At 33.1% G+C, this 23,363-nt stretch overlaps 1 protein-coding gene across 7 annotated transcripts in view; it reads right to left on the reverse strand.

Moving 5' to 3' along the window:
• Positions 1–23,363, reverse strand: part of CCDC91 (coiled-coil domain containing 91) — a 331,386-nt gene that overhangs the window by 43,131 nt on the left and 264,892 nt on the right. For 5 of the 7 annotated variants that reach the window (XR_013364095.1, XM_077870590.1, XM_077870587.1 and 2 more), the window contains one exon: positions 11,405–11,518. Coding sequence is in view for 4 of the 7 variants with exons in the window: in XM_077870590.1 (XP_077726716.1) it covers positions 11,405–11,518 (114 nt within the window). In the remaining 3 variants the exon portion in view is untranslated. Of the gene's footprint in view, positions 1–1,175; positions 1,322–11,404; positions 11,519–23,363 lie in introns of all 7 variants that reach the window. The other 2 variants (XR_013364094.1, XR_013364092.1) reach the window with 1 other exon arrangement.

Below are 23,363 nucleotides of genomic sequence, written 5' to 3' on the forward strand. Positions count from 1 at the left end.
AGCTACAGTATTCTGTTATTATTTTACTTGATGTTACTGTTAATGTGGCTAAGTATGAAAGAAGGGTATATTTTAAAGGTTGGGTTTAAGTACTGACAAAGGGTATAAATTGATGGTGAATAGCCAAGCAATGTAGAATAGTATATGTTGCTGTATTTTGTTGTTTTGGTATTTTGTGAAAACCCTTAACATATCAGGAGATAGTCTATGCTTATAACTTGGGTCACTGTGAGGTAGAATGCACAAAGAGTATTTTCTTAGCTTCTGTTTGTACCCAGTATATAGGCATGTTATTAAAGGTCTACCAATCAGGTTTACCCCAATGAGATTTCAACAAGAAATGAGCAATGTGATGAATGAAACTCCATATGGGACCTTCTTTACTGGTGAAGGTAAAGGCAGGGACTTTGGCTTTTTGGGACCAAAAACCAGACGTTGTGAGATGCAGTGGTGTAAGTGGAGAAGGGAAAGCAATGAGTTTCTGGGGGTTGGGGAGCGCACGCGGAGGGCACGTTTGGCAGGGAAGCAGCAGCGATAGGATTTCCTCACTATGCCAGTTCTATGTCAGGGTTCTGGGCTTTGCTTTTGGAAGCTGAGATTCAAAGCCTGTTTCTCCCATCCCAATAATCTCTTAATAAAATAAACTCCTTTTCTGCTTAATCAGAGTCAACCTCTGTTGCTTAAAATTAGGAATTTAGTCTGAATTTTAAAAATATATAGTTTTCAAATAGACCAACAACCCTTCATATATTTATAGAATCTTAATTAGGTTAATCTCAAATTCTCTGCTAAAGGGACGCTATGATAAAAATTAGCTCTTAGAGGGTAAACTCATATGAATGTTGCAGTTTAATGTATGAAACTAAGGGTTATGGAATCTCATGCATGGAATCTTAGCTGAACCAATCAAAGATGAGAAGAATGAATGAAAAATAACCAGAAAAAGAATATAGGATAATAAATATCTTTAAAAAGAGAAACAAGAAGAAGAGTTATACATTGGTACATCAATCCCACAGAAAGAAAAGTAAAATTTAATATTCCTATTTTTAAAAATAAGAAAAATTGTGAGATAAGTTGGTCAAAGACTAAGTCAGACATGTAATTCACCCATAATCTAATGGATTTCATTCAAAAATAATATGATGATAATAAATGATATATCTGTTTCCTACCTGTTATAGACTCGAGTGCACATGTATTAAATAATTGGACTTCCTTTAAAGAGTGAGCACAAGGCTTCCAAAGCAAGACAGGAGCACAGAGAGGTCATGTCAGTGCATATGAATCAGCAATGAACAGAATGTCAAGGAGGTTTTCTCTGTTTTCATATGAGAAGAAAAATACCACATCTCTTAGAAAATGATTTTTTCATGCTGTTTCCAAGGCACTATTAGTTACAAACCAAATTGTTATTTTTGCTTTTTTTTCAAAGGAAAGAACTGATGGCTGAGGAGATACATATGATGGAAAACAACTATATAATAAATCAAGTAGTTTAAAATGTAAAAACTACCCAGTGTCTTTTAGTAATAAGACCATCTCCTTCCTACTGAGATTTTCATAAAGAAAGGAAATGAAAAAACAGTCATTTTAGAGGTTTCAGTTAAAAAGCAGCACGTGAAAAATAACTCATCTCTTAACTATTTATACATTTGAAAAATAAGTCAAAGAAAGGAAAGCAACAGATAGTCATAAATATGCAAGACAACACAAAGAACATTAACCCATTAGGTAGTAAGCCTACATTATCCTACAGATATAATTTCTATAGTCCTATTGTTTACACAAAGTTATTATTTTAATAAATGTTTTACAAAAGCTCTTATAAGTGCAAAACTTGAATTGTTATTGTTCAATTCTTGTATCTTTCTTGTAAATGACAGATATTTCTTCTCTCTACTGACCAAGATAGAATTAAAACTTGAGAGCCATTATGAAGTGTCAGACAAATAAATGCTAGGATTATACTGCTTAGCTCCATGCTGAAATAGAATAAAATTAAGTTTAAACAATATTATCCATGCCAACACTATGTCAAAATTTAACAAAATTGTTTTTCAAAAAGATTATGTTGGGATCATTACTCAGTTTTCTTAATTTGCTACATAAAAAACTTATTTGCAATAATGACTTGCATATTTGGATCTATTTCAAAGGATTGAAAAAACTCTGACATGTTACTTTTGTTTCATTTTTAATTCCTAGAGGAAGTATAATTTTAAGGAAGTCTGGCATTAGCCTGTATATGAGTAGAAATGTGTACTAATTCCAAGAATATACCCATCAGGACTTTTGTGAGAACCAAAGAGAATAGGCAAAGTGTTTTAGTTTTAAATACAGTGTTAATCTGACAAAAGATAGAGCTAATACTACCTAGAATAGTAGAATTAGACTGGTTAAAAAAACAAAAACAAAAACACAAAGTTATCGTTACCTTATCATTGCTACTACATAAGCTGGTGGTGGTTTTAACTTCATAGCCCTGTTTATGGTATGCATTTTAGAGAAACCTCATTTTAACACTTTGTCAATCTTTTACCAGCCCCTAATATGGTCATGATAATTAGATAATGTCAGGCCTGTTCTTTGTATAAATTAAAACCTTAAAACCCTGTAGGAATGAAATAATATTTAAAATAATCTAAACCAATAGTCTTTGCTAGGGTGCTCAAAAGTTCATAGTAGGTGAAAAATCTACTTTGAAAAATCTACTTTAAAAATCTACTTGGGCAGCCTGGGTGGCTCAGTCGTTTAGCGCCGCCTTCAGCCCAGGGCGTGATCCTGGAGACCCACGATCGAGTCCCACGTGAGGCTCCCTGCATGGAGCCTGCTTCTCCCTCTGCCTGTGTCTCTGCCTATCTCTCTCTTTCTCTCTCTTTGTGTCTCTCATGAATAAATCAATAAAATCTTAAAAAACATATCTACTTAATTTATAAATTGTATGCAACACATAACTGCAAGCAACTGCCCAACTGAGGTGTGTGTAAGTACACACTCTCCATGTTTTTCTACTTTTCCTCCTAATTTGTCTGGATGGAGCTGATTTACCTAACTGATCTAAATGGGGCCTGTACAAGTAGAAAGGTGTATTAAAAGCCTGCTAATGGAGAAACTGACAATTCTAAAATGCCATCTGAAAAACAACATATAAAGCAAATTATCTAACCAGAATTAAGGAGTTACTGGGGAATCTCCCTAAGTGGTATGCAGTCAGATAGAACCAAGTTAAAATCTTGACTCTCTTTTACTGATCTTGGGCAGTTATCAAATATCAATGATTCTCATAAACTGTCCATAAACTGCAGATATCATTTTAGGGTTGTTTTGAAGATTATGTAAACTAGTGTAAATAAAGCAGCTACCATAGTATTTTGGACAAACTTAGCACTCAATAAATGGTTGTTGTTTTATATTGTTTTCTGATACAGAACATTTCACTTCAACAGCCCAGATTTCACTTACATTGAACATTTGTAGGTATTTCTTTAACAGTAAGATCATATTAAGATAATGTTTTCTAGGCTTCTATATTATTGAATTTCCACAGAAACTGTTTCTTCAGTTGAACAATCTCAGATCTTTTAAACTTTTCTCCTCTTTTTTCTACATAGCCTAGTCCATATTTTGGTTTCCAACCAACCGAAATAAACAAAAAAACCTACCTGATCACCCTAGTCTTAAATGATCTTCTGGATTTCTATTGCAATTATGTCAGCATAATGCTTTTGACCTTTATTCAAGCACTGCCATGTGTTATGGTGTTTACTATTGCTTCAAGCTATTATTTTGTCTTTATGTAATTACTTAATATGTCTTACACTTCCCTTCTAAAACAAGACTTAGCCTTTTAAAGAGCATGTTGCTCTTGGCCCTCCACAGCTATCTGCCATACAGCTAACAAAAGAGAAACATGGGTCTCTATTATACTCTTGTTCTTAGCTTTTAACCTGAAATTTTCATTTCGACATTTTCACAAACTTTTGTCCCTAGTCTTTATTGCTGCATCTTGCCCACAGAGGGAGACTGCTGGTTAATAGCTCAGATTTCAGAGCCAGACTATCACTTTCTAGTTTTATGATTTGGTGGCTAATAATATTCTTGTGAGTAATGAACACAGACACACACAGACACACACACACAGACACACATACACACAATCCTTAGACTAGTGCCTGGAATATAGTAAATGTTATCTAAGTATTAGCTTTCAGTATCATTGTTATCATCATCTCAATTTTGAGGCCTATGGTAGCTACTGCTTCCTCTGGGTCTGACCTCTGGTTCTCCTTCTTGACCGCTGCTCACCATTTATATGATGAGATATTTAGCTGTTCTGAGTAAAAGCTTCCCTTGGTTTGGCCCATCTCAAAAGTGATATCTAACTGACAGGCCTTCAATGATAGTATATCTATGAAGTGTGTCAATTCTTAATTGCCATAATATACCTTAAAATTGACACTTTGGCTTTGTTGATTTGTCCTTAATTTGAACCAATTCTTATCATCAATTAAATTTTAAGAATGTTAGTATAGAGCTGGAGAAAAGTCATCTTAGTATTTAAGAAAAAGTTAAAACCTTTCCCTGAAGAATAAAACCAATTGTCATTGTAATAATTCGAGAAGTGATTGGAAATTCTTAAATGAATACTTTAAATTACTATACAAAATCAGAGATAAACATTTTTAAGTACTAAATGATCCCAACACAAGTATTTACACTTACTGTATTTTGATTAAGAAGTTTTTTCTTTGGGCATCTGAGTGGCTCAGTGGTTGAGCATCTGCCTTTGGCTCAGGTCATGATCCCGGGGTCCTGGGATCAGTCCCACATGGGGCTCCCTGCAGGGAGCCTGCTTCTCCCTCTGCCTATGTCTCTGCCTCTCTCTATATGTCTCCCATAATAAATAAATACAATCTTAAAAAAAAGCAATTTTTTCTTTAAAAAAAAATGCTATTCCCAAAACAGTTAAAGAAGAGTGCATTAACTGCTGTACCTAATCAGTTCTTATGTACATGCCTAAATTGTCATTTTAATTCTATGTTGGAACATAATGTTATTTCCTGAAACAGATACAATGGGCTTTGTGGAAAGCATTAAGCTGTATCTATAATATCTTTTCAATTACTGAAATGGAAATGATCCATAGTGATATGCCTCACCAGAAATCATGATTGTTCATATGTCAGCAAATTTTTTCACGGTAATTCTTATGTAACTGACTATGGCAAAATAAGGAAGAGGATCAAGAAATTTTATTAAAATATAAAGTGAAGGATGGCAATAAATTTTATTTTAAGGTATACTGTATGAAACAGGTTTTCAAAGATTTTAAGATTAAAAAAAGTAAAAATTTTAGACCACACCCATATAAACTATAAAACCTTTTAAAACCCATTCACCTCACTGGTTTCACTAATCCCTTCTGAACTAAGTTTTCTATTCTTTAAATTTAGAGAGAAGATAAATTTAGGGTGAAATTTTATAAATTTGGAAGATAAGTTTTTTATGGGTTAACTTGAAATACAGGTGGTGTAGAGTAGGTTTAATTCCTTTGGCATCAAAAAATGAGGTAAGAATGAAAGGACAACAAGCACATGAGAGGATATATTCATTTTAATATGCCTTGGTCAGATAAAAGTATCTTCTTATATGAAACCCAAATCAAAAGTTAGAAGGGCAGATGCTTCTTGCATAGGCAATATGCAGCCTGCCCCAGAATGAGTAGAAATTAATTAGGCCAATTAATTAGAATGAAAATGAGGCAGAAGGCTGGGGAATGTCAGAAAGTGTAATTTTCCACACTAATGCATAAATAATGTATAAAAGAACTAGTATGATGCAACTAATTTTATGCCATGGATTCAAAACCCCTCAAATGATTTATCAGTTGTCAAGGAAAATGTTATGCATAGTGTTTATAGACTTTAGAACCATAAGAGATATTAGAGATCAGACAGTACAACTTCCATAATATTAAGAGGAGAAAAGTAAGGCACTGTAAGATATTAAATAACTGTCTTGAAATCATGTTTAATTCAAGTGACTGTTGAATTGATCAGAGAGTTCATTTTGGCCAAATACCACCTTTTAATAATTAGTTTGAGATGCAAATACTCAAGAATATGTAGCAAAACTGGACTAAAAAAGTCCTTTTAAAATTAAGAAATTCTGACAATGCCTTGACCACAGAAACTCTGAAGTGAAGATAATTGCTTCTTAGTCTTCACTAAAGATCTAAATTAAAAGGATCCTCTAAAGTGAAGATTATTTTCCTGGAGGTGATTTAGAAAACACAGGCCATAATTCTGGTTCTTAAGAGGAAAAAAAAATAATCTTTTATTACATTTGGACAAGATTTTATTTTTTAGGAATCACTGCTTGGCTGTGAGTAGTTGTTGCTTGCTGAATGTTATTCACACTTCCTCCCTCATAGCAAGCTCATGTGTAACAGTCTTAACTTGTGGGATGGGTTGGAACACTCCATTCTAATCCAAGGGCCATAGGTCATTATAAACCACAAATTCTTCCTCTCTAGGGAAGTGTCAAGGGATGTGGTCTTTCCTATCTCATTTTTCTATAATCTCCCTTAGCTTAAAATACAGTTTATGCCACTAATCACAAGATGGAATATATTATAATAATACCTTATCTGGTAATTAATATCAAGAGAAAAATCTTTTCCAGAATGGCACCTATGGAATTTCAATTGTCTAGTTATAATGAGGCATAATGAAAAAATAAATATTTTAAAGGTCTGAAAGGAAAAAATTTTCTCCACAAAATGGTTTTGATGGCCTAGAATATAAGTTGATAAGCGTTTCTCTATAAAGTGTCAGGTGGTAAATATTTTACATTATATGGTCCTGATACACCCAGCTGTTGCAACATGAAACCAGCTAAAAATGATACATAATGAATGGGTATGGCTGTGTGTTTCAATAAAATTTTATTTACAAAAACAAGTAGCAAACCAGATTTGACCCATGGGCTATTGTTTGCAATCTCTTATGTAGAATTTATCATGATTCAATAGAGTGTGGACCAAAATGTAAATTTTAATGAAATACAGTTATGGCCTTCCTAATGCAAATCACTATACTTACTTAAAGATATGTAGCTGACTCACGGATAAATTTATTTTAAAATCTTTTCAGATTTTCCTATTTACCTTTTCTTTACTGTTGTATAAATTATAGTGAAGTTTTCTAAATTTATTAAAAAATTGGACAATTTTAGGGGAATCTGGATGGCTCAGTTGTTTAACTATCAGACTCTTGATTTCAGCTCAGGTCACAATCTCAGGATCCTAAGATGGAGCCCCATGCTCAGTAGGGTGCATGCTAGAAATTCTCTCACTCTCTCCATCACACCATCACCACCCACCCACCACCTGCCGCTCACATGTGCTCTCTCTCTCTCTCAAATAAATAAATAAACAAATAAATAAGGGACATCTGGATGGCTCAGCAGTTGAGCATCTATCTGCCTTTGGCTCCGGTTGTGAACCTGTGGTCCTGGGATCGAGTCCCTCATCGGGCTCCCTGCATGGAGCTTGTTTCTCCCTCTGCCTCTGTCTCTGCCTCTCTCTCTCTGTGTGTCTCTCATGAATAAATAAATAAAATGTTTTTTTAAAAAATAGTCATTTAAAATAAATAAATATATCTTTAAAAAAAGACAATTTTTATAAACTAATGGAAAATTTATTATAGTTGAGGCTACAAAACACTAGTTTTTCAATTCCATGTTAACTGTGAATTCAACATAATAACAATCTTTTTCTAGGCTTAACAATATAGATTTTACAGAGGATTAAAAAACTCTATTACTTAGAATACTTAAAAGGAGGTCATTTTTATCACGAACAAATCCATTGTTAATTTGAATTATCTTTCTGGTTGATCATTTAAAAAGCTCTCTTCGTTTGGATATTTTGATTCCATCTTAAATTTTTGGTTATTATTATGACTTGGACTAACAATATAAGTACTATGTATCCAACTTAGTAAATAATTTAGTATGGAATTTCAGTGTAAATTATAATTCACTTAATTAGTACATGTATAGATAGCCCCTTTGTCTTATTGAAGATGTTTAGATTAGATGGATAAGTAGTACTTATAAAATTTGGTAGTATCTCTTTTGATTTAAGGATAACTGGTAAATGGCATTTAAAAGCAAAATATTTTCTCAGTAAAATTCTAATTCTTGTGTAATTTTAATTCTAATTCTTCATATAATTTTAATACTTAAAAGGACTGGACAATTGATTAAAAACTTGACTGCAGACACACAGAAAAGGCAATGTCATCCTTTATGGGGATCTATGATTCTAATGCATCTTATACTGTAGAGCAAGTTATAAGTTATTTGCAAAGTTAAACATTTGGATTTTTCATTCTGTTTCCCTATCTTTTAAAAGTAAAAGACTAAAGGGGAAGATGTAAGGAAAAGAGTCTTCATTTCAGCCTTTTAGTGAACTTGGTAAGGGTAAGATGATGTCAAAGGAAAAATTGTTTAGGACAATAGACATATAAAGACAGGAACTAACACAACATTAGACTTCTTCCTTCAAAGATTTCTGAACACTTCAAAAGGGGAAGATTACTTCACAGACTGGAATATAAGCCCAGTTGGAACCAAGGTCTATAGGGCTTTTGAGGTGTCTAACGCTGAAAATCTCAAGTTGACTCTCTAGTTAAAAAAAGCTGGAGAGGAGAAAGGAAAATTCTTGTTCTGGAAAACTGTTCTTCTCTGATGCAAATAGAAATCCATCTTACAAAGGAAGAAGTAGAGATGAGTTGCCCTAATTTAGTCTTTTGGAAAGAGACAAGAAGATTATGAATTTGCTAAAAAACTTTTGTTTCTTCTAACTATGACTTTATAAGCTATGAGATATCTTATTTTTTGTGAAAAATTTCCAAGCCCAAAGATATTCATACAAATTAACTTGAAATACTAAAATCCAGTTTTGGAAAGAAGAAGAATATAGAGAATCTAAATTTTTTAAAAGTTCTATAAAAAAGAGGTCTAGTAATTAGTTGGTGCTCCATTTCAGATATTTTCTCTGTTTTCCTTTTTTATGGCTTTTCTGTTTGAAGAGATGGAAACATTCAAATATTGAAAGTATTCCACTATGTGATATAAAAATAACTCCCAAACCTCTAAGTGGAAGTAATAAACTTCCTACTAGTATACTGATTAAATCAGTTCTAATCTTCTGGAATAAACTTGTAGAATCACACTATAAACTTCAGAAGGAGAATGTCAAATATTAATCTGAAAAGCACATTTTTCATTAGCAAAAAATAACGCTACTAGGAGTTTCTGCTTCCCCCCCGCCCCCGCCAATAGTGCAGTGAAAATGATAAAAGTCATAGCACATATCATTGAGTCCTTATTTTAGCTGTCCTATTTTATCATACATTTATTATTAGTAACTATTCTGTAAGGTCGATATTAAATTTATTCTCCTTACCATATACAAGAATAAGCATAAAGAAGTGGAACTTCTGCAAATAGAACCAAATGTTATCATGATTTTGTTGTTGTTATTTAATAAATGTTTCTACATGTGAGAACTTTGGCCTAATACAAATGAATACTAATTCTTTAATAGGATTTGTGAGAACACACAGATTAAATTGGTGGAGTTCATTGTCAGTTCTCTTCAAGGTTTAATTTGCTCACAAAGGAACCAGATAAATCCTAGAAGGGTATTTCTTGCTCTCATTTTAAACATTTGTTATGGCAGCCGCATGACTCATTTTGATGGGAAAGTAAAGAATTTTGAATTTTTTAAGAAAAAACTTTTCCATTTTAATTAAAAATACTAATCTAAAATGTTATGAAAGGCTTGCTTTGTTCTATAATCTCGTGTTCAGATTTAGGGCTCAAGTAAGAATTGGTCATATATTAAGAAAACTTGGTAAAAATGGATACACCCGTAAGACATCTTGAATTTATTTGAAGTCTATGTTCTTTCACTACTGCAGTTGCTGTACATATGTGGAAAGCATCTATAATTCCTTTGCTGCATGACTACTTTTAAATCAGACTATTGAAAATAAGCATTTTGGGGATACATATGGAAATAGCAGTTTTCTGAGAATATATCACTTTCTGAAAAGCCAGTTGACTATTTTTGGCTCAAAGTTTTCTCTTCAGAAGGTTAGGCACATATCAGGAATTTATTTCGGTGAAACTGCTTTTAAAAACACCTGGATAACATGCACAAAAATTTAACCCCACACAAAATGCTTCTGTGAATGGGTAATTATTGTACTGACAAATTCTCCTTTGTTGAAACCTAATGTCAGCTATGGAGGGGTGAGAATTTTCTCTGTATCATTACAAATTTGACTTCAAATTAAGAGTGGGATTAAGCTGCTGTCATGTGCTTTTACTGAACTCCTAGCCTTCTACTTAACTGTCAACTGAAAGATAATCTTACATTTTCTATTTATTTTGCCATTTTGACCACCAATTAAGTTTAGAAATCACGTCAAATTTCCTCATATACACAGTTTTATGCTTTATTTATATTTTTATTAATATGTTATATTATATATCACACATGGTAAATGCTATATGTGTATATATTTATACCTAATATATTATATAATCCTTAAATATATTACTTCTATAATATATGACATGTTGTACCAAGCATATAAATAAAACACAAAACACTGTATATAAGAAAATTTATATTACTTATTATGTGCTATATTAGAATACGTTTATTACAGAGATTACATTAGACATCTTATGTGTTTCTTATCTTAGCTGTTACTTGAAACTAAAGATTTGTTGAAAGGACTACAAATTAAGTTTGACCTATGATCTTCAGCCACTCACACCTTTACAATAAGTCACACATTGTACCAAAGTGACATTTATTTTGTAAAGCTTCAATATGTAGTCTGAATTCTTTGAAGCATATTCTGAATTATGTTTCCAAAATGGAACAATGACAGAAGAACCTTAACTTGGTAACTGTACTGAAGTCTACTAGAACCACAGTGGTGTTAACACAGTCAGAAGGCCTAAAGGGTGTATGCAAATTTCAACAAACAGTGTAAGAAATTAACAAACTTATGGCAAAAAATCTAAATTTCTAAAACTGTCTACTTTCTTCATGAGGTAATTTAAGTTGGAAATGCTAGAGGTCATTTCTAAGAGTCTAACAAGAAGTTATTCGTGCTGCTTTTGTTGACAGATGGAATTTATGTTTAAAGATGTAACTATCAGAATATATAATTATATCAGAAAAAGAATCTCAGAGATTCTTAAATTAGATGACAAAGGACATTTTAAATATTTTAAAATGTCATGTTATTGTATGAAAGCCAATGTTTCAGCTTATGGAAGCACAAATTAAAACCCTTCAGGGGATACTTACTCTTTTCTGTTCTTTTACATACTCTATCAATTCGTCTCTTGTTCTCTTCACTGCCTCTTCCACAGCCTTTTCACTTCGCTTCTGCTCTTCTATTATTGCTGCCTTAACAGTTTCCTGTTTGTGGGAGGAGGAAAAACAGTCAGCGAGGTACGCACTATGACATGTTTGTGTCCGTTTCATATAAACTAAAGTTTCTCTGCAATGGGTTATACTCATTCCGTTGAAAGTGTATCTTTAAACAGTAATAAGAATTTACAAAATCTTTTAGGATGTTAGAGATTCCACAGGATTCATTTTTCTAAACTGAAAGGGAAAAGAAATGGAATAAGCCATTTATTGCAGGGAGCGACTGACAGACTCCAATGGCTTCCTTACCAACCTTTCATTTGATGTTTACATGATTGATTGCCTTCCTGTACTTTGCACTATCCACATAAGACTTCCAACTTGTGTTTATTCTTCCAAGAACACCCTAATGCTCTAGCTGTTTTATTCACGTTTAATTTTCCCATCATACAGTAATCAAGTGTGGTCTGGGTGAAGATTTACAGCTAGTTTGGTCCTTCTGCCAGGTTAAGTTGTTGAGAGCTGGACACATGAATAAGAGGTAAAAATTCCACCCTCTGTGCTAATATTTGAAATGAGAATCTGGGGAGAAAAGTGGTACTTCCTATTTTGCTGAAATTGCAATCAAGTACTTGGAGATTTCAGAAATTCAGATGAGAAAAAAGGCTAAAATTCTGAAAAAGAAGTAGAACACTTTTCAGAAAGTAAAATAATGCTAAAATAATGTATCATGGAGTGGACGAATGCCACAAAGTAAACTTCTTTAACTTGTACTTATCTATATAGGTAGCATCCTTCTTTCACAGGCCATCAGTTGGGAAAATGCCTTGAAATTTTGCAGGAGTATTTGTTTCATTTTATTATTCTTGAGGACTCTTCATTTTGTAGTGTATGCTGGTTTTTGTTCAGTTTTTCCCAATTAATTTTAGATATGTGTGTATAACCCAGGAAATACAAAATAATAATATTAAGAATTTCCTACTGTGAATATACTTACTGTTGAAAATTTGAAAATATAGAAAATTATGAAAAAACAACATAAACACACACATCTTCACACTCGGGTATAAAGAGTGAGGCTCAAACTGTACATACTATTTTCTAACTGACATTTTACACTTAAAATATATTTTGAATATTTAAATGTGATATACATTCCTTCATAATATGATTTACATTCTGTTACAGGGATATGTAAGAATTTATTCTATCAATCCTTACTCATGTGGATTTTGGTTGTTTTTAATAAAATAAAGCAGTGATGAGGATCCATATATAGATTTTTGGTGCATGTTAGGTATCTCTGTACAATGAATCAAGAAGTAGAATCATTTCGGCCAAAGGATATAATTTTTGGTCCTGTTAAGGCTTCTGACCTTTTGCACACATTATTTTTTCAATAAGCAGCCCATGGAAATGGCTGTTTTCTTACATCCTTGATTATATTCAGTCCTATTAGTTTTTAAAGCCTTTGCTTATTTGAGGGAGAATGACATCTTATTTGATTCTGTATTTTAAAAAGATTATGTGATATTCAACATGTTTCATAGAAATATTAGCAACATACATATCATCTTTTATCATTTGCCTGATCATATCTCCTCTTCCTACTTTAATATGGCTATGCTCATAATTTTTTGGATTCTTTTCCTAAAATAGAAAATTCCTTTCCTAAAATAAATTGAAGCCACAAATCTGCAAATCCCTATATGGTGGTAACTTTGAAAATGCTTACTATTTTATCTTCAGTCACTGAATACATTAAGATTTAGTTCCATTGATAAAACAGAGTACTAAGTTGTTTCCCTAATTATTTGGGGAGATTGATGTGAAAACCTATGATAAATGTTCAAAGACAAAAATGAGAACAAATTAAATTATTTAAAATAAAATAATCTACTATTATATTTCTTACTGGTTTCACACTAATTTGAAATTTGAAAATTTTCATATTTTGGAAAGGCGTAAAATATTACTAAGCCCCCTGAAATACAACATATTAATAGTTCTGTAGTAGAGAGTCTGAACATTCATACTATGTGGGTAAATTAAAAGTATAAAAAGCTTCATATCGGTTCAGGTCAGGTTTTGTCAACAGCTGAGGTATAAAATCCTTAGTTTTCAGGGTTTTTGAAATTTTAGAACTGCAGATAAGAACTGTAGACCTGGATTATCTAAATGTTAAAGAAAAATCCACAGCACATTAAATATCAATCAGAATGTTTAACTAGCAAGGGTCAAATCAGTAAATTTGACTTGTTTGGTTGAAAGCAAAACATCAATTTAAATAAAAAGGGTATATGCAGAAAAAAACATGAAGAATTAGTAATCTGTTCTTCCATTGGCTTTTGAGGGGCTGAGAGTTTATTATCTGCTCAATCCTCTTTCCTTTTTGAGCTGATAACCATTTTCATAAAAAGCTTCTCTTAATTCAATTTTCCTCTCCAGCTGGGAGTCAGTTGACAGTCGAGGTTGTGAAATCCATCCTTAAAATACTTGCCAACAAATAAATTCTTTGAATATACTACAAAAGTAAAGTTTACGCCATCTAATTTGTAACCAGACCAAATTCTGAATTAGTTGGAAATAATTAGTGAATTTTAAGTGCATTTATACAAAGTGCCTGTGAATATCTGCCTGTTTTGTTGAATTCCCTACGAGACATGAGAATTAATCTAAAATAAAATACACCTCACAAAGAATAAAGATTTGTCGCCAATGAGTATATTCAAATAGGTGATTTATTATAAAGAGTATTTTCCAGAATATTTAAGTAATGGCTACATCACTGGAACATGGTATTCTCGAAGGCAGTTTTCTCAACCTCAGCACTATTGACAATTCTTTCCTGGGAGCTGTGGGGGGATGTCCTGTGAAAAGCAGCATATCTGGCATCTACTCACTAAATTGCCTCCAGTTGAGAAACACTGATGTATGGTAAATAGTTTTGAGGGAAAAACATCCATTTGCATATATGTTATGATTTGTTCAAATATATCAGTTATGTTTCTCATATTTTAAATATTATCTAAAATATATGTAATAAAAAATATATACAGGAAGTCATATACAAATGATTATATAGCTAGTTTTGAAATGAGGAAAAGAGTTCTATACACTAATTTCTTAAAAACCTGAATGACTGGAATCCATTTCTATTCTGTAACAATTAAATACATCATGATGAATAATATCATTTAGGGCTAAAAGTTTATGTGACATTTTGTATATGACTTTTAATTTCTCCTTATTGCTTAAAAGTATAGTTGTTTTAGTATCTCTTAAGCTGCCATACATTTCAGTTATCATAGAATCATGAACTAATAAATGATCTGTGGTTGTTTGTTCTTTTTCAGTGTAATTTAGTGAAGGATTAAAAACACAGTTAAATTATGGAAAAAATTTCAGCAACCAACTCAATTCTGGTCTGCGGGCTTATAAACCATAGTATCAGAAGTTCTCTGGGGCAACTGTGTGCTTTTTTTTCTATACACAATGTATGCATATTCAATAATTCTATATTATTAAAAATGTTGCATGTGGTTGTGAAAATGTACCTTAGAAAATGAGTGTTTGAAGCATGAGTCAAGTTGCCTTATAGTTAAAAAAAGTGAGACTTCCATTTCTATACAAATTTATGAGTTCAAACTGTAGTTCCATCAGTACTTTTCAGATATTGATGCAAATGCAAATAAAATGTCTGTACTTCAAAATCCATTTACTGTGCAGTTGAGAAACTTTCAACTAACTTTCAATTGGAAATAATTAATCTACACTGTAATGATAGTAAAATATAAAATTGAATAACCCAATTCTATAAATGTTGCTCAATTAAAATAATATGCTCATTGACTGATATCAATATTTGATAGTATCTAATTCACGCATTTTTAAAGATGAAATACATAGAATCTCTTAACATATCAACATTAATGAACTTTGCAACCATTTTTCATGATAGGGTATATAACTTTGAACCACAATGAAGCAAAATGCTATCCTCTCCAGAGAGAATTCTATTGTCACTAGATGAATATTATTAAAAAATATTATCGGGGCACCTGGGTGGCTCAGTTGGTTAATTGTCTGACCCTTGGTTTCGGCTCAGGTCATGATCTCAGGGTCCTGAGATCGAACCCCGAGCCAGGCTCTGTGCTTTGCAGGGAATATGCTTAAAATTCTCTCACTCTGCCCCTCCCCATGCTCTCTCTCTAAAATAATTAATTAATTAGTTAATTAAAATAGTTATATTTTGAATTTATTCAATAAAATTTGTGAAGTTTTTTTCTCTTGTTATATAAGCACCCACATAATATTATCGATTGTCTCTTGATCCATTTCTCTAAGGACATGGGTCAGAAATGATCCTGTTATTGCAGCCACATTATATTGGCCTGAGCAAATAGCATTATGAACTGATTCCCAAATTCCTATCTAATTGTCTAAATATCTTCTCAGTATATTCAAAGATACCAGACATTCTATTATGTTTATCTTCTTGGAGGTATATCTCATGTACATATCTCCAAATGGGATTGGTTGTTCTCTACGTCTGTTACATAGCTGTCTATTCTGGATCTCCCTCATGGATATTTCTGGAAATGCACTGTATCTCTCTTGAACTGTGACTCCAGCTATCTGGATACTATTATTCTTTCTTGTTTTGTAAGAGAACCTCCTGCAGAAGATTCTTGAGAAAAGGCACACAGGAAATAAAAGCATTGATATTTCCTTTGTCTGAAAAATTACTTTATTCTACCCTCACACTTAATTTATAGTTTGGCTAAGTGTGTATTTCTAGCTTGGAAATTTCTACAATTTTAAAGGTTTTTGAGAAGTCTGATTACATTCTGATGCCTCCTCAATTGCATAAACTTTTCCTTCTATAAGAAATTTTACACATATTCTTTATCCCCATTTCTTAAAAATTTCATGACAAACCTAGTTATAGGTCTATCTAGAAACTCAGGTCTTACAATCTAGAAACTCATGAGTCCTTCAATTAGGGAGATTTACTTTAATAACAATAATACTAAAATGTTATTTCTTGCATTCTATTTTCTGATTTTCAAGAATCCTCTGATTCAGCTAATGAACCTCCTAAGTTCATTGGCTAATTTTCTACTCTTTTCACTCCTATTTTCTGTTTCTTTGTATTTTTACATCCTTGTTTCTGGAAGACTTCTAAAACTTCATTTTTTTAAACTTTCTCTATATTTTAGTTTTTTAATCTTTTACTTCACTTAAAAATAGCATCCTCTTGTTTCATAGACATAAAATCTTCTCTTACCTTTAAGAACCTTGATAATAGTTTTTGTTGTTGTTGTTCTTGTTGTTTTACTTTTCCACACTTTACAGAATCTGTTTTAGTCCCTGTTTTTCATGGGAAGTTATCTGTTCATACTTGACTATTTGCTCATGTTTAAAGAAGAGAGCGCTAAAATGCTGAGTAACATCTCTGTGCTTGCAGTTGTGGTTTATGGACTGTGATCTTAATAGCAGAGTAATCTGGCTGGGTTGTTTCCTTGGGGCAATTTCTGATACCAATATATTTAGGTCTTTTATCTTGGGCTGTCTAAATTCCTCAGAAAAGAATCTTCCAATTTCCTGTCTGGTTGTCAGCATTCTGAGAGCTGTGATAGGAAAAATGGCTATGGTTCTCCATAAGTAGCATGAAACTTTTTACCTTGTTGTCCTCTCAACCCCATGTCCACTTTACTTTGGTGATCCCTGGTTCAGAGACCCTACATTTTATTTTATTTTTTCCAGAGAATTAACTCCAGTTTTCTGTCAGAAGTGGAAAAAAAAAATACATGAGGGCCTAGCTGCTTATTAAATAGACTGTCAAACTTTCTTTTAGTTGAGTCTTCACCTTCATTCCCACTTCCAGAAATTTCTAGTGCCACTAACAAGTAAGCCTTTAGGAGTTTCTACAATATATACTAGTCTTCTCAGTTTCTAGTTTAGGGTTCTATTTCACTAGTTTTATTTCAGTGGAGTTTTAGAAGAGAGTGGATAAAAATAAGTATTCTGTCTGCTCTTTTTAACCAGATATGTATTAGGAAAAATGTATTAAACTTTTTATTTTGAAATAATTTTAGATTTACAGAAACTTGCAAAGGTAGTACAAGAGTTCTCATATGCATTTCATCCAGCTTCCCCTAATATTAACATCTTACATCATTATGGTACATTTAACAAGAAATCACACAATAAAAACGAATAGATTACAGATTTTATTTGTATTTCATCAGGTTTTCCACTAATGTCTTTTTTCTGTTCTAGGATTAATTCACGGTGAAACATTGCAATCAGACACCGTATCTCATTAGTCTCTAATTACTGACAGTTTCTTGGTCTTTCCTTACTGGTCTTTCCTTATTAGGTAGGACATGGACAAATTTTTTTTTTTTTTTTTTTTAAGAAAAAGACTTTCTTTATTTGAGAGAAAGTGAGAGAGATCACAAAGGAAGAAGGAGAAGAAGACTTCCCGCTGAGCAGGGAGCTTGATCCCAGGACCCCGAGATCATGACCTGAGCTGAAGGCAGATGCTTAATCAACTGAGCCACCCAGGCACCCAAGGACATTGACACTTCTGAAGGGCACTTTTCTGGTATTTTGAAGAAATCTGGATTTAACTCTTTTTTTTCTCATGGTTAGACTAGGGTTATGACTTGGGGTAAGAATACCACAGAGATGAAGCATGCTTCTCATTATATTGTATCAGGGGAATGTGGCCTTAAACGTAATTTATCACTGGCAGTGTTAACCTTGGTCATTTGGTTAACATGGTATCTGCCAGGTTTCTCTGGTATAAAGTTGACATTTTTTCCCTTTCTAAAATTTATTCATTAGACATGAACAACTAAGTCCAGCCAACACTCCAGGGGGCATGAATTAAGTATCATCTACTGGAAAAGTGTATCTATATTTATTTTTAGAGATACATGAATATTTTTAGAGTATACTTTCTTCTATAGCCATAAAACTGTTCCTCTTTCTAATTTTTGCTTCAGTTCTAGAATTTATATTTTTCTTGATAAGTTTTCATTTCATTTAAACTTTACAACTGATTGGTACTAAGTCATTTATATTATGTTTAAAATTTGTATTGCATTTATGTTAGGTCACTTTATTCATTCCTCTGACAATGTTTATTAAAAACATCCTTCTTCATCAATCTTGTCAAAGATTTGTGAATTACATGCCTTTTAAAATGATAATATTTTGAAACTTTTCAATACATATTGTAAATTTCTGTTAGAAACTTTATTATTTCTTTCTATTTTCTTTGGATCATCCTATTCTTTCTTTTTTAACTGTATTAGTAAATTAGGTGTTAGCTCATTCTTTTCCATTCTTTCCTATTTTCTAATATATGTATTTAAGATTATGATTTTCCTTTGAAGTACCCCTTAGATGTTTCTCACAGCTTTTTAAGTAAATAACTATTTTAATAATGACTGCATTATATTTTTGTGCTTAGCTTTAAAAAAATTTACACATAGTGAAATGCACAAATCTTAAGTGTATGTACAGCTCAATGGATTTTCATATATATATATATATATATATATATATATATATATATATATATATGCCAGAAGGGCACTTTGCCACCATCACCTTGACCTTCCTTGACAAGAATGGAGAGACTGAGCTGTGCATGGAGGGCAGAGGCATCCCTTCCCCTGAGGAAGAGAGGACACAACAGCAGGGCTGGCAGTGGTACTACTTTGAGGGCATCAAACAGACCTTTGGCAATGGTGCACACTTATTTTAGGGCTGGCAACAGGGGGTCTACCTGCTATTTCAGGCCAGCCCTCTCCTGACTGGGGCTTGGGACTCCCAGGATTGTACCATCCCAACCACTAACTTGGGGCTGGGGCCCTTTCCCTCCATGTATACGTTGGGTTTGTGCATGTTTTCTGCTGGGTGGGATCAGAGGGTGATTTCTCTTTTATGTGTACATATGCTAAATAAACATAATTTTTAAAAAATCCCACAGGGAGTGGGGTGGGGATATGTGTGTGTGTGTGTGTGTGTGTGTGTGTGTATATCTCCACCCATTCACCCACTCCCAGATCAAGATAAAGAGTGACTATATACCGTAGAAAGTTCTCTCTTGCTTTCATCTACCAGAGACAACCACTATCATAATTCCTATCAAATGCCTCAGACAGATGAGCTTTGTCATATATCTCATTCTTCCTCACACTGGAGCAATTTATGCATTTGCCATATTCCCTCGTATATTATATGGTCCTTGAACACAATGGCAGAGTCTCATTCATGTTTCTAATCTCTGCATAAACTACCATCGGTCATGCACATAGCAAGTATTTGATATGTAGTTCCCTGGATATGCCATCTTTCTCTGGTTGAAGTGATTTCCCCTTAGCCTCCTCCTATGATGATCAGACGTACTCCTTAAGCACAATTTAGTTTGAGTATCATCATCTGTACATCCCTGGCATGCTCTAGACCTCCCACATCTTCTCCTAGGGTGGTGAGTTAGCTCCCTTTGTATGTGCTCAGAGACACCCTATATTTCTATCTCAAAGCACTCTATAACTTAAAACAGTAGGGATCCCTGGGTGGCTCAGTAGTTTAGCGCCTTCGGCCCAGGGCGTGATCCTGGAGTTCTGGGATCTAGTCCCACATCAGGCTCCCTGCATGGAGCCTGCTTCTCCCTCTGCCTGTGTCTCTGCCTCTCTCTCTCTCTGTGTCTGTCATGAGTAAATGAATAAAATCTTTTAAAAAGATAAACCCTTATAACTGTAATAACTGCTTTACTTGTCTATCTTATCAATGAGATCTCTTTGGAATCAGGGATTATATTTACTACAGTTCATATTCTTTATGACTAGAACTCTAATATAGTATCCGGCACAGAGTATAGATACATAGTTCATCTTCAATAAATGAGTGAATTTGTTTCCCCAGTAAAAGAAAATCGACTAAGCGTAGGTACTGTAGCTTATATTTGTTTTCCTCAGAGCACCTGTATGGTGGGTTTACCCTAGGTGAAAGCTTCCCAAGTTTCTCAATTCACAGCTCCCTTGCTACCTCAATAATTTTTGTCACAGTGGAAATATCTAATTGTTTCATTTACTAACTCGTAAGGTCATGACATAGTAGCCATTTGAAAAGATGATATACAAAAATTGAAATACAAATACTTGAATTTTATCTCTAACCCAAATTACTTACTCATTTTATCTGACTCAGATATTACTTATCTCTAACCCCAATTCATTCATGTAATTTTGTACATAGCAGGAATTGCACAGCTCCTTACATCTTGGCATAAGATCAGACAATGACGTTCTCACTTCTTGTTCCACATGGATATTTGCATAGTACTTGTTTTTTATCACAGCAACCCCGAAACCCAACTTCACTACAGTATGATGTACTAGAAAGGAATGTAAGACAAACCAGTACTCCCAACCTAGTAGTTAACCTGGTTTTCAAAAGATCCCAAGTATCTGTGTGTTCCCCTCTAATATTTAAAATATCCTGTAGCATCCTTGTGAGTTCACTGTAGCATCTCAGGGCACCTTTATGCATTTTGGAAACTACAGTGTTACATAATCACAATAAACATCCATTCACTCACTGTTTATTATTCATAGCACTCTGCTAGGTGTTAAAATGACAGAGGTGGTTAAGATGGTTGCAATCATAGGGATAATAATAGTAATAATAACATATCAAAATGGCAGCAGCCATCTGTGCAACACTACCACATATTATGTTCCAGATACCATGCTAAGTAAGTGAGTGAATTTCAGCTGGGTCAATAAAACTCGTTAATGATACTTACAATGCAAGATTCTGGAATTTAAAGTTAACAAAATAGTGATGTGTATTTTAATTTCATACTCAGAACCAGTTTGAGAGGCAGGTATACCCAGGTATATACTTAAGTTATATGTTTAGAAAATGGCAATATAAATAGATTAAAGGGAGTATTACAGTAATTATTGCTAAAAGAGCGTTTTCAGGGCACCTGGGTGTCTCAGTCAGTTAGGCATCTGCCTTTAGCTCAGGTCATGATCACGGGGTCCTGGGATCAAGCCCCATGTTGGGCAACCTGCTCGGCGGGAAGCCTACTTCTATATCTTCCTCTGCCATTGCCTCTACTTGTGTTCTCTGGCTCTTTCTATCTCTCTGTCAAATAAATAAAATAAAAAATCTAAAATAAATAAATAAAATAAAAATAAATAAAAATGGAAGAGCATTTTCAGTAACTAAGAATGGCCAATTTCTAGAATATTAGTAACTAGGTATAAGTCTGTGGAGTTGGAAATTGCCATGTACCTATAATGATACAAAAATAGAAACTGAAATCCCAAACCAAAAAGAAAATGACAGTAGAAATTATATTTGCAATGCATACATTCTTCAATCTTCCACTCAATCCATTCTTCACAATCCTAGATTAAAAATGCTATCCTTTTTGCTATGTAACTTGTGATTTGCTGGCTTTATACTGTGCTGAGCTAAAATTATTTTACCTACTTCTAACCTGTCCCCCCAGAGTTAAATAGAAAAAAGCCTCATTTTATGACTGTCCTTCAAATAGGTGAAAAATGTTACCATAGCTTTATTTTCCTCTTCTCTGAACTAAATACTCCAATTCCTTCTATAGTTGTGATAAGGTTTTCTGCTCTGTTACTGGTCTGACCACAGTACTTTTTTGCATGACATTTATAGTCTCTAAAGTTGTTTCACAAATCTATCTCAGTTTTCATTTAAAAATGTTTCCGAGGGCCTCACAACTCTATAAAGCAGGTTATTAATTAATTATAATTATTTTATATAATTATAATTTATCTTTAAATAATATATAATATAAATATAAAAATTTTATATTTATTAAAACTGTATTTATAATTTATAATAACTAATTGTAATTAATTATTAATCCCACTTTACAGATCTGAAAGTGGAGCTTCATACATTTTTAAAAAGTAGGCATTGTTACATGAACACAAACTAGGACTCATATCTAACCCCACCTACTTCTTAGCATACTTATTCTGGTAATCAATTATTCTTCTGATCACAGAAAATTCACGAAATGCCAAAAAAAATTTGTAGCCTCACATGAAAGAACTAAGAGTAAGCTTCCTTTAGTGTTCAAGCAAAGTAATCAAGGACGCAAATTTCTTCATCTCCAGTTCTTAGCTCTGCCTTTGGTGTAGGATCCATTTTCATAAAAGTTCTACACATATGGTCCCAAGATGGTTATATAACAGTTTCAAGGATTTTCCCATTTTCCCAAGGTGAATGACAGTGTTTATATACCTGAAGAAGAAGTTCCAAAATGGAGCCTTCTAGCCTGGACTCAGAATATGTATGAATTTTTAGGACTTGTTAACAAAGGGGTAGGACATAATCATTAGCTTGAATAAATAAGGGTTTTTGTCTAAATTAGAAAGTAGGTTAAATCTCACCTAAACCACATGGCTAAGAAATAAAAAGTATTACTTTGGGAAGAAAGGAATTGATGCTGAGGAGACACCAATAAATGTCTAAGATGATCCAATTCTGATTTGGAAATATTTCTCTTAAAACATGTATATAGAAATGAATGTGATGCTTCCATCAGACCAGTGAAAGAGAGCATACTACTTTACCTAAAAATTCTATTTGGACTCATGCACCCCCTCATCACCTTACAGCAAATCCATACTAGCTGTTCAAAGAAATCATTTGCTGAAGCTAATGAAGCTTTCTTCTCCTTGAATATTATTTCCTTGAATAATAAGAATAATCTCAGTTTGACACTCAAAAGACAATCTGATTAATATGTTTTTTTTTAAAGATTCATAGCACCCAAAGCACTATTTGTGGTGACCCCACTATTGGTAAAATGTTCCAT

This window comes from Canis aureus, chromosome 25 (assembly GCF_053574225.1).
Source record: "Canis aureus isolate CA01 chromosome 25, VMU_Caureus_v.1.0, whole genome shotgun sequence".
Taxonomy (NCBI): Eukaryota; Metazoa; Chordata; class Mammalia; order Carnivora; family Canidae; genus Canis; species Canis aureus.